The 17,268-nt window shown below is 30.6% G+C and overlaps 1 protein-coding gene across 5 annotated transcripts; it reads left to right on the top strand.

Moving 5' to 3' along the window:
* The first annotated feature begins 4,154 nt into the window (after positions 1-4,154).
* On the top strand, positions 4,155-13,067 carry LOC118038806 (receptor-like serine/threonine-protein kinase NCRK). 5 transcript variants are annotated; one of them, XM_035045232.2, is made up of 11 exons: positions 4,155-4,330; positions 6,422-6,464; positions 6,949-7,029; positions 7,459-7,575; positions 8,332-8,448; positions 9,339-9,605; positions 9,695-9,936; positions 10,072-10,368; positions 10,649-10,885; positions 11,164-11,391; positions 11,844-12,717. In XM_035045232.2, exons 3-11 carry the CDS (start codon positions 6,960-6,962, stop codon positions 12,102-12,104), a joined length of 1,836 nt encoding a protein of 611 aa, XP_034901123.1. In that variant the 5' UTR covers positions 4,155-4,330; positions 6,422-6,464; positions 6,949-6,959; the 3' UTR covers positions 12,105-12,717. The 5 variants fall into 5 exon arrangements, with proteins under 5 accessions (XP_034901123.1, XP_034901126.1, XP_034901121.1 ...); XM_035045235.2 differs by lacking the exon at positions 4,155-4,330 and adding an exon at positions 4,813-5,661 and having other exon boundaries at positions 11,859-13,067; XM_035045230.2 differs by lacking the exon at positions 4,155-4,330 and adding an exon at positions 4,821-5,661 and having other exon boundaries at positions 11,844-12,716.
* Positions 13,068-17,268: the final 4,201 nt, after the last annotated feature.

The following is a 17,268-nucleotide window of genomic DNA, read 5'->3' as shown; positions in this document are numbered from 1 at the left end:
TAAACAAAGCCAATTTCTCATCCCCCCCCAACTTTTATTCATGAACCCTAACCTAAAATTTGCAATTTACACATCAATTTCTAATTGCAATCAATCTAACTTTTGTAGTCAAGTTTAAAACCCTTTGTAATAAAGTGAGCTTCAATTCTTAACCAGTTAAAAAATTTCTAATACTATCTCTTTACTCCTCTTAGTCAGCCCTTCACCATCCAAATTTTCCTAATTTCTTTCACTTTTTCTCTTTTAATCCTTGTCTAGATGTTGTTCCCTCACTATTTAACCTAACTCTTACTCAAATCCCTTTACTTTTGTTGTATTTTCTCTTAATTTTTGGTGATAAAAGATTTGAAAACCCTCCTTTTTTTTTCCTTCTCTTTGTAGATGGCTAAAAGAGAGAATTTTAGGGGTTTATAGTCATATTTTCAGGTAATTACACATTGACCCCTTAGCTTTTTTTTTGTCCCTATCTTTTATCTTTTCTAGCACTTGTGTTATATATTCTTTTTTTTTTTTTTAATTTCATTCCTTTTCATTTAACTCTATATCTTTGATTTAATTTAACTCATTCCATCTCCAGGTTAATATTTTACTATTTAGAAAATTTTAACTAGGGTTTTACATGTTTCTTTTTGATTTTTGTAGGATTAATTGGTTTCAATTTGCTTTTTAAAAGGTTATTATGGTCTTAAAACCCGGGTGACAGGTTTAATATGCTAATCAGGATTGACCCAAATCGATCTAATACATCACCATATCAATTTATCTTTTGAATCCATGTTCTTGGATTTTTTTTTTGTCATCTAGGCTTTTTTTGTGTTTTTTTTTTTTTAAAAAAAAAATGGTAAGACTCGTAGCATAGCACGAGATAGTAACCTATGCAAACTGTTTGTTTGTTGGATCTTAGATGCCATGCAGAAACTTTTGCCATGTATTTTTGTGAAAATTAATATGATGGTTAAATTTAGTATGATTTTTTTTTTAAAAAAAATTGATCTGTTTTTTTTTTTAAAAAAAAAAAAAATTCTAATTAAAATAAAAGTGATAAAAACTAGTTTGATGACTTTTTGGCTTGAGTTGGAAGTTTATTATAAATCGAAGTCAAAATTTTGCTTTAATTAAAAAAATAAAATAAACGGTTCATTTATAAATTTTAACTTAAATTATTTTTTAAAAAAACAATATTTTGTGTAAATTTTTACTGGTCATACTTCTAGCTTAACTCATTTTGTCACAAGTAATTTATAAAAACATAATTCATAAATTATAAATCAAATTTAATAGTTGTTTTCAAATATAACTTATGAACTACAAATGAGTAAGATATAAGTATGTTTGATAAAAAAAATTATTTAAAATAATTTTTAATATAAGTTCATATCCATAAAAAAAAAAAGTAAAAATGTTAACTTTTAATTAAAGTATAAAGTTTAAAATTTAAGTGTGTGCGCACGCGCACGTGCGATCTGGGTTGTGAGGTTGAGACAACCCTGTAAAAAAACAAATAAGAAAAATAATGATGCGCAATTTCCAACAATCCAAACATAGAAGAAAAAAAATTAATTAACAAAACAGAAAAAAAAAAAAAACATTAGCAAAATTGAACAAGTTTGCCACATATTATGAGCTTGATCATATGAATAAGATAACCTAATAGAAGGCAAGACAAAAAAAATAAACAAATGAATTCCAATTCACAATTCAACCAAGTGTTGAAAGAAGAAACTGAAAAAAATAAAATTAAAAAAGAAAAAAAAATTCAGAGTCAACTCAGGCCAACTCGTTAAATTAAAGACCTAGATCATGAGACTAAGGATACCTTTACATGAAAGAAATTAAAAAAAAATCATGAAAGCCTAATTTTCAATAAACCTAATGCTAAATGATGAAATTGAAAAATAAAATCAATGTAAAAAAAAAATTTTTATAAAGTATCGATATCAACCCAGGTTAACCTTTCAAACTTGTGATCTAGGTTATTAAACTAAGATTACCTCATATTAAAAAAAAAAAATCATAAAGCTTAATTTCAAATCAACCTAATATTTTAGGATGAAATTAAAAAAAATAAAATAAAAGGGACTTAAAGCTAAAAAGAAGAAGGAAGAGAAATCAAAAGAATAAAAACCAAATTTAATACAAAAATAAAGTGCCATGACATCTTTTAATTTTAGTTAGACTAACATGAATTTAGAGGAGATGAGAGAGAAACAAGGGTGGAGAAGAAAAAAATGCACTTGCGAACAATTATGTTTGGCCACCAGTCCACCACTTGAACACGCTAGTCTTCCTCCACATGCTGGAACGTATGAATGAAGAGCCAACCATGTTGTCGTACTCATCTACCTTAGTCTACTATATTTGTTTTAGATTCAATTTTGGTCATTTAGAACTTAATTATTTTACATCAACATTATTTTATTTTATTTTATTAAACTGATCATCAACTGAGTATCAGATTGTTTTCTTGATATTGTGTGAATCTCATATCTAACTAACTAGAATAAACTACAAAGTCTAAATTCCAAATAAATTCAATACGCATGGATTAAATTATATAAAAAGTTGAGTGACCAATAAAAACATAAACTCTTTCTTTAACCTTACAAAGTAGTTCTTGATATTAACAAAAAAAAAGGGATATTTGTTTAAGCTTCAAATCCAATTTTCGAAGCTATAATTCTTTTAAATCAATGAAATTAAATTTTATTTTGTCAAACCGAGCATCAATTGAGTGATGTAATACTCCTTTGAAATTACAAGTTCCCTATACACAAGCATAAAAACAAATCATCATGATCAATTCCAAATCAAAACTATGTTCAAGAACTAAATTTTTTTAAAAAATTGAGAAATAAAGTGAAGAGAAATTTAGGGACCGGAAAATTTTCATTGTGTACGTCCAAAATAAAAACTAAAAGACTAATGCATTTTAGTTTTTATTTTAATTTTTAATAAATGAAAATTTTGGTGTTGAGAAATTTAACAACTTCCACAATTGAAAGATTTGATTGTGTAAGGAGAAAAAATAGGAAAAAATAGACTGTAAAAAGGTAATGTTTAACGAGCAATTGTCGAACTAATAGACAAGTTTCAATGGGAATGTCTACTTTTGTCTTGAAGTTTGAAGCAATATACTTTAGAGTCAAAAGTTAATGATTTGTCCTCCAAAGAATATCAAGGTCCAGACTTGTTACTCTGCAAGGATTATAATGTATTCATATTTTGAATCTTTTTTCAACATATTTGTTTTTTAATTGATGAGAAAAAGGATTTTCTCAGTTTACTTATTAATCAAAATAATCTCTTTCTTGTACAAAGCATGTTTAATTTCTCTATATTCGTTTAATATTTAATAAATTTTTAAAATACCAACCCAAATATTTGAATTAAAAAAATTAAATATATCTTGTTAATTAAAAAAATAAATGATATTGTTTTGTATATATATAAGAAATTCATTAGAATTAACTTGATGGAGTTTTAAGGCATGTGTAAGAATGTGGTAGAGATGTATTTTAAAATGTTTTTTTTATACATATAAATGAATTAAAATAATTTTTATATTTTTAAAATTTATTTTTGATATTAGTATAATTAAAATAATTTAAAAATATTAAAAATAATTAAGCAAAGTTTTCTTTTTAAATTTTAAACAAACAATGTGTTAATTGCCCGACCTTTATTCAAGTCAACCAGGTAAAAATATCAATATGGATCAGGCTTCCATCAACGGGTCACCAAGTCAACCCGACATGTGAGCCAAGTTTGATATTCATGATGAGCATTACTAGGGCCATAGTTTTTAGACGCAGTTCAGTGATTGACCTAGGTCTAAGGCTCAGGTTCCGGGTTTTTACCGGGTTGCTTAGGTTATTTTTTTTTAAAAAAATCAAAATGATATTATTTTAATAAAAAAAATTAACAGGTTACAACTAGATTTTGAATAAATTTTGTTGGATTAACCAGGTCGCTGAATCAACCAAGTTGCACTAAATTTTTATATTTTTTAATTTTTTTTTTAACTCGGTTTAATTTTAGTTTTGGGTTGGCTGATCCTCCACTTTGGATCGGGCCGCGTTTCAAAGTATAACTATTGCACTGAAGTGGCACGTGATAATCTGCAAATGCTGAAAGATGGCGCCACCTCGTTTTGAGTGTTCAGGATTGATATGACTGACCCTTTTTGACCATTAATAACCTCCCTGGTCTTGCCTTCACTTCCCTCGTTCCGCTGCTCCTCACTTGCTAATACACTACACCACACATACATAAAGATCCGCATTTGCATTTCTCCGGTACGCAGACGCCGCAGCAGCAACGATAAACACAGGTCAGTCTCCACCTTGCTTCTTTCTTTCTGAAAACGAGAGCTAGCATAATCCTAATCTCTCGCACCTTCCTTTCCTTTTACTCTAATTCGAATTTCTTAGTTTCTTTTTGTATAAATTAGCTAGTACCAGCAATATTCGTGAATTAAATCGAAAATCTCTTGCTATTGTGTCGGCACCATGACAGCTCTATACAATCCCAATGGTAGTGTGTATGTGTGTTTTTGGCCACATTCTCCCTCCCACTTTTTCTTAATCAACGTATCTCCGGCCGTTTGATTAGTTGAAATTTGAATGCGTTTGGCGTGATTATAATTTGATCAAACGGTCACCATCTAGGTGGGGCCTAGTAGTGACAGCCAACTCGCAATATAAAAGGTGGTGGTGTGTGTCAGTGTCTGTATATATATTTGTATATAATATTATATGACAAATCTGTCTTTGAAGGCAAGTCTTTTTTTTTTTTTTTTTTTTAAATTTAGAAATTGTAACCGTTACATTGAGGCTAAATTATTTTTTCCGATAATTTAAAGTGTCATCTGTATAATTTATTACATTATTTTTTTAACCAACTCTTCTAATAAAATCTGAATTCATTAAGTAAATAATTAAATATACTTGATTACTCATAAGGACAACCCTTGTGCTACAGGACGACTACGGGTTTTTTTTAATAAAGGAGCTGCCACAATTTTCAACTCTAGCAATCACGTCCAGGACCGGAGTTAAATTAAAGTTTTAGCATTTAAATAATAATTTTAAAACCCAAATCCAACTCGAGTCACGACAAATCTAAACTAGAGGTCGGAGGATCGACCCGGATTAGGAGGGACGTCCCTAAAATGATTTGTCAGCAGGGTCAGTCCTTGGTGCTATCTAAGATATTACAAAATCATGGGATCTTACAAAAGAAGATGATCTTATGGGATGTTTTGTAATAATTATAAAACAGAAACATAAAATTATGTAAAGTTTCCACTTTTAAACAAAACCCACATCACAAAAAATGATTGTTTTCTGTTTAAAATTATTTAGTGAAACTCTTAACTAAAAAAGGTTGAGGAGTCACTTTCATGTTTGCAATTAAGTAGCTTTCAAAGAGGTGGTTTGTGTATTCCATCCCATTTTCCTCTTTTTGTATGTAATATAATTAAAATCTTGATAAGCATTTGACCAATTGAAATACTACTACTGATCAGTATCCATCTTGCTGTCAAATGTCTGTTTCTCTTCCCTTTTGCGGACCTTGTATTCCCACCGGCTCTTCATAAATTGTGATTAGTTTGCCCTCTACTTTAGAATCATCCGTTCTCCTTCTCTCAGCTTCTTATAGGTTTGTTTCCACTTAGCTTTAATTCATTGCCAATTGATGTTTGAGATTTGAGGACCAGTTTGGATTGTATTCATTTAAAGCATTTTTGGTTGGCTAAGTTGGGCTCTTCCTTTCTCTTCCTATGGTTGATTGGGGGAGCTAACTCCGTGTTGCCTCTACTCTAAAAGTGCTTATACTATGCATTTGACGTGTAACCGTACCGGGGCTCCTCTTTTAATGAATGCTCTACATTTCTTCGTTTCTTTGGACACTTCCATTTTGAAGGCCGATGTATTGAAATGTTTCATCATCTTACTGGAAATTTATCTTAGAACTGTAGATGACTGCTCAATTAATAATTTCCGTGGAACAGTTATCACTGTATTTTGCTGTTAGCACCGTAATTGAGTGCAATCTAGCATAGTGTAAGTAGTATAATTGGCATAGCATGTGTAAAATTATTGGAACCTTCAAGTGTTTGTTGACCAACTATGAATTTACCAATTCCTAACAACCAATTTCTAGTTACTGTCGGTGCTTTGCTATATATGCTAATACATTGAGAAACCTGGGGGCTGTATTGATGACCAGATCATCTTGGAATGTGTGAATTTGTATGTATGAAGCATGCCATCTATCCGTATGTTTAAGCTTTTGTGTACTCATTCTATAGAAGTTCCAATCACTCTCGTTTAGCCTGGATTTTTATAATTCATGTTTTTGAGTTTTCTACTCCGCTCATATGTACTCTTAAGCTTTTGCAATCTCTTGTTTGGTGCAGATTGGACCTGTTATGATTAAGGAAGTTGAATGAGCAAATGAAGGTTTCTGTTTTCCACCACGAGTTTCTCTCTCTCTTTTTTTTTCATTTACTAGTCAGACTTTTAGCCTAAACCAGCACAAACACACCCGGGCGCTACATAATTTTAGTATGATATTCAACTGGAATACTGAAATTTTGTTTTGTTTTTTTAATAGTATGTTATTTCTATTGTTACTGATAGGCAGAATAACTTCCTTCAAAGTTTGCAAGATCAGTCTACTGTTGTTAGTTAAAATGATTCAGATGCTCTGCGACTTCCTAGAAACTAAACTTTGTAATCTGATGTTTTAGTCTTTGAGCTTGTTCTCTGTCTTCTATTCAGCAAGTATTTGCCATTTTGTCTTCATAAACTTTAGAATTTTTTTTTGGAAGGCCACTAAATATTAGCATTATTGCTAAAGCTAACTGTTAGTATGCTGAACAAGTAGAAAATTTTCGTTCTAAATCAGGACATTGAGTTGACTGGCACTTTTGTTTTATGCTAGTGTTTGAGTAGATGAAGCTTCAACTGAAAGTTGCGTTTGCTTGTCTCGTTGGCGTAGTCTGGATCCAGCAAGGCTTTTGTGGTCAGTAATAAAATCTGTTCCATCTGTAACATTTGATTTTCTATCTTTTACTACAATTAAAACTGACAATCCCATTTACAAGTTTCTTTTGTATATCTATAATCCTGGGAAGGCTAGGCATCTCTCGTCAAACATGTTTGAGTTAAGGTTACATTGCATTAGGTGTGACAACCATTGCTACTACACATGTATCAAAACTGAACCCATTGCTTGAAGGTGTTTGCTCAAAGATGCCTAGGCACACAAGGCTACCTCTATTACTCTCCTACTAGGAAATATATTGAAACATATGGAGGCTACATAAGATGTTTTTTTGGCTGCAATTTACTGCATTTGTTAATTTCAAAATGCCTGATGGATGGTGCTGCACATACTTTTTCATCTGCATAAATGCAGCATGTTTCATTTCTAGTTAATCGGATGGTGCAGATGAACTTTCCACTAAATCAGGCATCAACAATTGGACATGTACATGTTCAGCATCATATCAAGGAAATCAGAGCTATACTACATCTAATTGTTCTACATCCTGTGATTGCAGTCCAGGTATGCCGCTTCATTATGCTATAATCATCCAGGAGTTCTACAACTTGCTTGATCTGTAATAGCTGTTGCTCAACAATTGACAAAGCATGCTTCTGACTCTCTTTCTTACACTAATAAATATTAGCCATTAGAAATCTCTCCTTGTAGTTCTTAGGATAATTTGCCTATCATCTCCCAAAAAGAAAGAAAGAAAGAAAACACAAAATGTACGCTGTGTATACCAAATGTTTCATGACTTTTTCAGTCTGATTCTTAATTAGAACATTATGTTAACCTAGGAAGCAAGGAAGAAATGAATAAATTACTGTAGTATTTATCAAATTATATCCAAAGCTGATATGCTACTATTGAAATATAAATAACTTCAGTTTTTTTTTCCTGGTAACAGTGTTCGACAACTAAAAGAAGCACAGAGTTTTCCTTATAGATTAGTTGGGTTTGTTCAAGTTATTTACTGTGTAACCTCCACTGGCAGATTCATAAGGCACTGTATTGCTCTAATATGCTCCAACTAATTGTTCTCAGAACAAGTGGTTTTATGATTGGTGAAAGACTAATTTTATTTGGATCCACACACTTTAGAAACATAATACCGTGAGTGACTTTTGGACCCAGGCTTTTTATGAACATGTCCACTTTTTACCATACATTTCTGAGTGTGTTATGATTTCCTGCATGAAAATTATTGGTTATATTGTCTTATAGTTGGTGTCCATGATAATTGTCTGCTTCTGATGTATGAAACCTCGTATGAAGTAGGCGGTGGAAAAAGCAGAGGTACTTGGACATGTACATGTTCTACTGATGGGTTACCAAAAGTTGCTGCTGGCAGTCAAGATACTACCTGTTTTACAGCTTGCAACTGTACCTCTGGTACTTCTTTCCTTTTAACTCCTGAAATAATGTTTTTCTTCTGCATAATTCAGTCCCTTGGATGCTGCTCAGTTAATATTTTAAAAAATGATTTTTCATGGTATATCTCCGCTAGTTTCTTTTGGATAAGATTTTTGGCTGCATAACTTGTTTGATGTTACGAGGAAGAAAGGATGTGAAGCAAAGTTTAACATCTAACTAAATGATCTCTCCAAATACCTGCATTAGCTTTGAAACATGTTTCTGTTTCAATCATGGGTCTAGCCAGTTTTACAATTATCTATGTTTCTGTTTCAACATTGGATTTTGCAGCGATTAAATGGGATAATGAAGCTGATAGGACAGTGGAACTAAGAGCCATGTGATTATTTTTTTTTTGTCATCAATGAAGTGAAACTTTGCTGGTTAAGAAAATATATCATTGATGGACAATTCACATCTTTATGATTTGATTTATTTTGTTCATCTCAACTTTGCATTTTAAGAACAAAGGTTAAGTGAGATGGATCAAACCATACGCAGATAATGTGCTTGTAGATGCTCATATATACATTATCATAGTATCTTATTTCTTTTTCTCTCCGTGTTCTTGTAACAGGGACAAATTTGATGAATATCATACTGATCCAAACACTTAAAAACCTTGTTCTTTCTCAATTTTTTATTGAAACTGGAAGGAATAACAATAACCATATAGAACAATCAACTAGGATATCCAGATACAATATAATAAGAACAAAATGTTATTGTATTTTGTATTTATCCCAATGACATATTTATATGTTTTTATTATGACTTTCTAGATGCTTAAGAGTGTTTAAAGCCACTGGCCAGTGGTGAGGTGAGTCATTCATTGCCTGACCTGTTCTCGTATGCTTGCTTCTTAACAGGATCTCTTACTGATGTTCAAGCTACAAGAAAACATATTTCTAGCAAAATAGTTGTCATCCTATCATGTGTCATACTCACAACTCTTGCATTCCTTGCTTCAACAACATGGTATCTCTGCAGAGAGGACAAGTGCCCTATCCAGTCACCAACATTCTCGTCAGACAGAGAAACAAGTTGCAATAGTGCTACTAACTTAATTAGTCATAGGGCATCTTCAGTGTCGGAAACTAAAATCCATGTTGATTCCCCCATTAATCCTATATCAGGTAGATGTCATTTGTTAATCCCCCGTCAATCCTATCAATTGTCCATTCCTTGTCATGATTCATCATACAAATGTTTTCCATTTTCTCAGGGTGTTTTCGCAAGGCTTCTTTCTTGTGTAGGAGCAAAACAGAGATTATACATGGAACTTTAATCTGTTTTGCATACTCTGAATTGGAACATGCCACCGATAAGTTCTCCCATTCAAATCTTATAGGACTTGGGGGAAGTAGTTATGTATATCGTGGCCAGCTCAAGGATGGTACAACTGTGGCAGTTAAGCGACTGACAGCTCAAGGTGGAACTGATGCAGACCTCCTTTTTTCAAGAGAGGTAGCACCTCAGCTTGATACCACTTTTTCCTTATTTGCTAAACAACAGCATCTGTATTTAGTTATTTCTTGAAGTGTAAACAAACTGTTTGTGCCTCACAAATAACGTGGAACCTTGTCATGTTGTTATGCACAGGTTGAGCTGTTAGCAAAACTCCACCACTGTCATGTTGTGCCTTTGCTTGGCTACTGCTCGGAGTTCCAAGGGAAGCTTTCTGAGAGGTTGCTGGTATTTGAATACATGCCTAATGGTAACCTGAGGGATTGTTTGGATGGAATTATGGGGGAAAACATGAACTGGCAAACTCGTGTTACCATTGCAATAGGAGCTGCAAGGGGCTTAGAATATCTCCATGAAGCTGCTGCTCCAAGAATTTTGCATAGAGATGTCAAATCAACCAATATCCTTATGGATGAATTATGGAGGGCAAAAGTAAGAATCTGTTTCTTGGGTCTCTATTAAAAATATTGACTCCAATTAGAAAGACAACTTATTTTAGCAAGGGCAGACTCGAACTTCAATCCTAGCCCCTTTTCCCCTTTTTCAAGGAGAAATTTTTTTCCTACTGCAACTTTTTTTGAGACAGCTGTCAAATATTCATTAGAATGGGTAGGTTCTTATTCAAAATAACTAAGTTGAACAATGAAACCATAAATGCAATCAAACATTTATAATCTTACGATGACAGCTAAAATTCATCTAAAATACGCAGATAACTGATCTTGGTATGGCTAAACGTTTAAGAGCTGATGGAGTTCCCAGCAGTTCCAGTTCTCCAGCAAGAATGCAGGGCACATTTGGATACTTTGCACCAGAGTATGCAATGATTGGAAGAGCCTCTCTTATGTCAGATGTTTTCAGTTTTGGTGTAGTTCTACTTGAGGTTATCACTGGTCGGCAACCAATCCATAAAACAACCAACAAAGTAGAAGAAAGCCTTGTCTCATGGGTAAAAAGCATCTTGATTTTGTTGTATGTATTTATATTTTATATCCTCTGGTTTGGGTAGCTCACGAAACTACATCTTTTCCCAATTAATTATTTCTGCTGACTATCCCAAATTGTGATATTCCTTGATTATGCTAAAGATGATGTCTTTAGCAGATGAATCATCATTGATGTTATGGAAACATAGAAAACTGTCTCGAGTAGTATACTAAGCAAATTGTGCCTGCAGAGTAATATTACTCATATGTAGTTTATAATCCTCTTCTTTTGTTTTTGTAGGCTACCCCTCGTCTCCAGGATAGCAGGCGAGTAATATCAGAGTTGCCTGACCCACGCTTGAAAGGGAATTTCCCAGAAGAAGAGTTGCAAATAATGGCTTACCTGGCAAAGGAGTGCCTGCTGATGGATCCTGATTCTCGACCAAGCATGAGTGAGGTTGTACAAATCCTCTCAACTATAGCACCAGAAAAATCCAAAAGGAGAAACATTCCCGTGAGTCTTTTTCAGGTAATGTAATAATAGCAAGTCAAGCCTTTTAATTTACTCGTTCTTTGAAGGCTACAACTATCTATGATGGTTTTTTCTTACTATTCTTGGTAAACAATGAGAACAATTTTGATGTGAATTCTGTGTTTAATTGCTCGAGTTTTGTGTGCCTTTTGGAACTGGAATTGCTGGAAAACTATTACTTATCTATATTTCTTGATTATGTATCAAATCTGGTTGCCTCGTTTATTTGTTTAGTTATTCTCTACCGCGGTGAGGTAAGCGCAGTGCTGCATTAATAGATTCTGAGAACATAGATGCAGGCAAATCATGCTTATATATGCCAGTGATTGAGTGAAGTCGTCCCCACTCGCCAATTTTATTGTCTGAAATTTCCTAAAATGCCTCCCGCTGACATGCACATTTATCCTTTTGATTCATGTTATAAATGTCACCGCTTATGTCTGACGCAGATGTCTTCAATCCAGAGTGTGACAACTGATCCATACAAAGAAAAACCTGACAGTCGAGCTGAAGATCCTGTTGATGTAGACCGCAACCTTTTTGTTGGAAGCTGCATTGAAGGGGCAGATAATATTTCAACCAAGTATATGGAGAGGTTAATCATCTCGACTTCAAAACCTCACAGTTGGGGTGCCGCAGATGATGAGGCCGTAGATTTAACTGAGCCTCGGTTAGAATCTTTCTGCGTTGAAAATGTTGAATCTGCTTGAAAGCTGATCCCTCCCATTGAAGGCAAAAAATACTTTGTTCCGGTACAGACTCTTTTGGTTTCTTACACAGAGGAGAAGCATGCAAGTTTTAGAGGAGGTACCCTTTCTAATGATGATTTTTTTATTCATTTAGTTTGAAAATGAAAAGGGAATCTTGCTCATATCTTTATATTTGTATTTAATTGTTCGTGTACAAAAAAAAAAAAATGTCATAGAAAGCTCGTTTTGTGTTTATAATGTGATATATCTCACTATCAAAAGTTGATATAGTTTTATGCATGTGAAATAGTGCTGATCAGGAACATATGAGATATGTCAGATTCAATTGTAGTGAAAAGAATGTTTTTGGTAAAGAATAATATAAATTATTATTTTGAGATTTTATTTAACAGTTTAAACCATTGGATTAAGATGGTTTTTTGATATGATATTAGAATCTTGATAACCAGATGGTCATGAGTTTGAATATCATAATTTCAATTTATTTTATAAAAATTAAGCACAAGGTAATGTGGGTCTGTGCAAGTTTCAAGCTAAAAAGGTTTTTACTTGAGGGCATATGTTAGATAATAATATAAATTATATCTTAAGACTTCACTTAACAGCTTAAGCTATTAGATTGAGATAGTTTTTTGACTACTTTAAACAATAATAAATAAATAAATAAAACCACAAAAGAAAAAAATAATAATGTGGCACCTTATTGAATGCAAGTTCTTAAGTTAGGATTTGGCTATGATGTCGAGCTTATGTTTAAGCTTCCTTAATCTCTTGTTGGTGAAAAGGGGCTATATAACTAGTGGGTACATGATATGACGTGATAGAAAATCACTAGATTTGTAGATTTGTGGCTTGCACTCAACCCGTCAACAATTTTTTTTTATATATATAAAAATGTGTTATGAAAAAGAGTTAAAAAATTAAAACAATAATAAATTTTTTTTTAAAATAATAATTAAAAAGATATAAAAAACTTGATCTAAGCTATAAAAATTTAATATTAAAAGATAAAATTAAAAAGGCAACAAAAACATTCCAATTAAATCATATTAACTTTTTAGACTTTGTGCTCATAGATAAAATATTGAAATGATTTTATAGAAAGAAAAATAAGAGAAAAAGTAAGACCAATTCACAGTAAATAAAATAAGAATATGATAACTCTATATAAAAAAAAAAGGTTGAAAAAACTCGATCCAATCCTACCCACATTAAGATGCAAAATCTTTAGGTCAGTCATGATACCAAGGTAATCGTGTTTGAAAGCAAAATGAATAAAATTATGAAGTTCAATTACTAAACAACTCAATGTTGAAAGATGAAAAAAAATTAATTAAAAAAAAAAGCAACAGAAAATATATGAGTAAACCTAATTTAATCTGCTAACCCCGTGATTATGGACACGAGATCGAGATAACCTAATAAAAAGAAAAGAAAAGAAAAACAATACGAAGATCAATTTTCAATAACTAAAATGTGGAAGAATGAAAAAAAGGATATTCATGCAATATTAAGGTCTTTAAAGAAGCAAGAAAAAAAAAATTAAGATTCAAGTAATTGAAAGAGACCACTCATGCTATCAGAATGATGACATGTAAAGCAGATAAAAAAAAACCATAAAGCAAATATCTTATGCTTATATTTAATAAATTGATATAATTTACCTCAAAAACAAAATTCTATTAAAAAAGATAAATTAATCTCTCAAATCTGTAATTTATTAAATTTCAAATTCAAGCTCAATCAAGAATCTCAATAACCAAACCAATTTAATGATGAAAGATGAAATAATTTAAACTAATTTAATTAAAAAATAAATTTCTTTTTAAAAAAGATAGATTTGACAAAGACAAAAAAAAAAAAAAAACCAGGGCAATACCCAATCAATTTAATATTAAAGGGTGAAATAAATTATTTTAATTAAATTAAAAAACAAAATTTCTTTTAAAAAAAGCTAGATCTAATAAAGATTGATAAATTGTGTTTTGAGGCAACTTGTGTTATTCTTAAAACGACGGAAAAATCTCATAGAAAGAGAAAAAAAAACGTTGAATGATGAAATTGAAAAAAAATTATATAAAAAAAAAAAACATAGCAAACTCGGGTGAATCTTCTAAACCTGGATTAATCTTTCCAACCTGAAATCCATTATACTCTAGACTTGAGTTCAATCAAGAAGCTTAACAGTTAACAAATTTAATATTGAAAGATGAAATAGTAAACAAAAAATCAATCTAAAAAAATTCAAGATAAAAAATTAACAATTAAAAAAATAAGGATCAAATTTGATAGAAAAAAAAAATTAAAATAGGATGGAATTACGCATAGACTTTAAGCTCATTCCTCTCAATGAATTAACACGAACTCTCTTATTAAACCTTTAATGAGTGGATCCATAATATTTTATTATGACTTTACATAGTTAATAGAGCTAATTTCATTTAAGAGTAAGTGTTAAACAATCTTATGCCTATTGGGTATATGTCTGGACTCATCATTTTATATATTACTTTGTGCTTTTCTATTTGCTGACTAATTGTTGCAATATATACAAATTGCTAGTATAGGTTTAGGCCAACATGGAATGTCTTCCAAGAAATTTTAAATCCATTTGGGTTTTTTTTAGCTTTATCAAGAGCAATAAACTAGGATTTCTTCATGGATCTTGTAATAGACGTTTGTTGAAAGGATTTAAGATATTTGTAGGAAGGTCTTTTATCTTTTCATAGTTCGTATGGTATCTTCTCTAACATTTGTGATGTACTATGTTAAGTGAATAATAAATAATTAAAATTGCCTCTCCTATAAGTTTTAAGGTGCTTTTGAATTTATCAACATGAAATTTATTTTTTTTAATGTTCATTTTTTTTATTTAGCAATGCCATTTTATTGAGGTGAATAAAAAGTGAAGTTTAATGGATAATACTATTTCAAAAACAAAATTCATTAAAAGATGCTTCATACTCTTCACCTTTATCACTGCATATTAATTTTATCTTTTTATTAAGTTGTATGCCAACATTTCATGAGTTTTATATGTTTTTCTAAGCAAATAAATATAATAATACCATGAGAAATCATCTATAAAAGTAATATAATAACTTTTCTCATCTCTAGTTTGCATGAATTCTAAATCACTAATATCCGAGTAAATTAAATATAAAAGTTCTATACTTCTTTTAATTGTTTGAATATTTTTGGATTCTACATAAATCTACACTTATGATTTTTTTAACAAACCATATTTAGTAATAATTTAAGATTTAAGATTATCTAACCTTTGTACATAGTTATAATGCACCCGTCTAAAACTATTATGCCACATATCATAAGACTCAAGCCAATAAAAAGAAGAGACATCATGATCATGATCATAATCATTATTCATCTCATCCTTAATTACAATGATTATTATATTTATTTTAGAATTATTTTTATCATTCTGAATATGAATTTACCGCTCTTTAAAATTATTTTTACTCAATAATGAGCTAAATATTAAGTCTTTTTTAATATCAGCAACATGAGGTATATTGTTGAGGATGATTTTTTTTTTTTTTGAAAATCATATTTAGCATGGCTTCACAATGCTAGTACTTGAAAGGCTGATGAATTCACAAGCAATTTTTATTTTTTTTTAGTTTTCTTGTTGATTTCTTTTTCCATAATCCTTGGCTTATGTCCAATCTTATTAAAGATAAAGCAGTTATTATTGAAATTTCTTGGCAATTCCCTCCCCCTTCGTAACAATCTTTTTCTTTAACGCCCCGTTTGTTTGCTGGAAAGTAGTTTCCTTTTGGAAAATGAATTCCGAGGAAAGTGAATTCCGGGAAAGTATTTTCCGATGTTTGGTAGTGTAATGAAAAATAAGTTGGAAAACACTTTCCAGTGTTTGGTTATGTCATGGAAAATGAGCTGGAAAATGACTTATTAATATTTTATTTTTCTCAAGTTTATTAAAATAATGAGGAACAAATCTTACAAATTAAAAAGTTAAATAAGAATGAAATTGAAATAAAATATAATTTCATAAATTATCTCAAATAAAATAAATAATAATTAAAATAATAGAGATCAAATTTAAAAAAATAAAAAAAATAAAAGATGAAGAAATTAAAATAATAATAATCAACATTTTATAAATTATTTCAAATAAAATAAGTAACAATCAAAAGAATGAGGACCAAATTTGATAGATAAAAAATTTCAATAAAAAAATAACAAGGAAAAAGCAAATAGCAATTATAAAAATAAGGACCAAAGTTAATATAAAAATAAAATTTTAAGAGATGAAATTGAAAAATAAATATTCAAAACAATATATATATATATATATATATATATATATATATATATATATAGCAATTAAAAGTTTGAGGATTAAATTTGATATAATTTAACAAATAATGACATTTCTAAATTTTTCATAACTTCCGGAAAGTGTTTTCCGCCCAAATTTTCCAGGAAAACACTTTCCTGAAAACCAAGCCAAATTTTCCTTTTGCTGGAAAATGTTTTTCGTTGACCAACTTTCCTAATGGTAAACAAACAAAAGAAAGTTTGGAAAGTGATTTCCCGGAAACCACTTTCCGGAAAACAAACACAGCTAAAGGAAAACACTTTCCTGAAATCAAGTCAAATTTTTCTTTGACTGAAATATTTTTTGTTGACTGGAAAGTATTTTCCGATTGACCGGAAAGTGTTTTCCGTTGACCAACTTTTCTAATGACAAACAAACACAGGAAAGTTTTAAAAATGGTTTCCCAAAAACTAGTTTCCGAGAAACAAACATGGCCTAAGTTTTTATTTCACATCTTTGCCACTTGTTAAAAAGTGTTTTCTTCGAGGGCCACACTAAATAATGTTATCACAAATCTAAATAAACTAAACAAATGGATAATTTAACTAGATTTGACAATAAAGCTCAAAAACAACATAAGCAAATAATTTAATTCTTAAGAAAATTGGTGATATTATGGGCACAATTTTTTTAAAGTGGGATTGATGGTTTTTTAGTTAATAAAAAAATCAACAAATATTTTTTTTAAATTAATTTTTTATTCACTCATAATTTATTTTAAATAAGATAACATTCCATGTTAACGTGCTTTTGTTGGAGAATAATTTTTAATAAAATCTTAATTCTTAAAACAAGTAAATCCTA

Source organism: Populus alba, chromosome 4, assembly GCF_005239225.2.
Source record: "Populus alba chromosome 4, ASM523922v2, whole genome shotgun sequence".
Classification (NCBI taxonomy): Eukaryota; Viridiplantae; Streptophyta; class Magnoliopsida; order Malpighiales; family Salicaceae; genus Populus; species Populus alba.
Note: the sequence above shows the minus strand (reverse complement) of the source record. Positions and strands in the feature narration are given on the sequence as shown.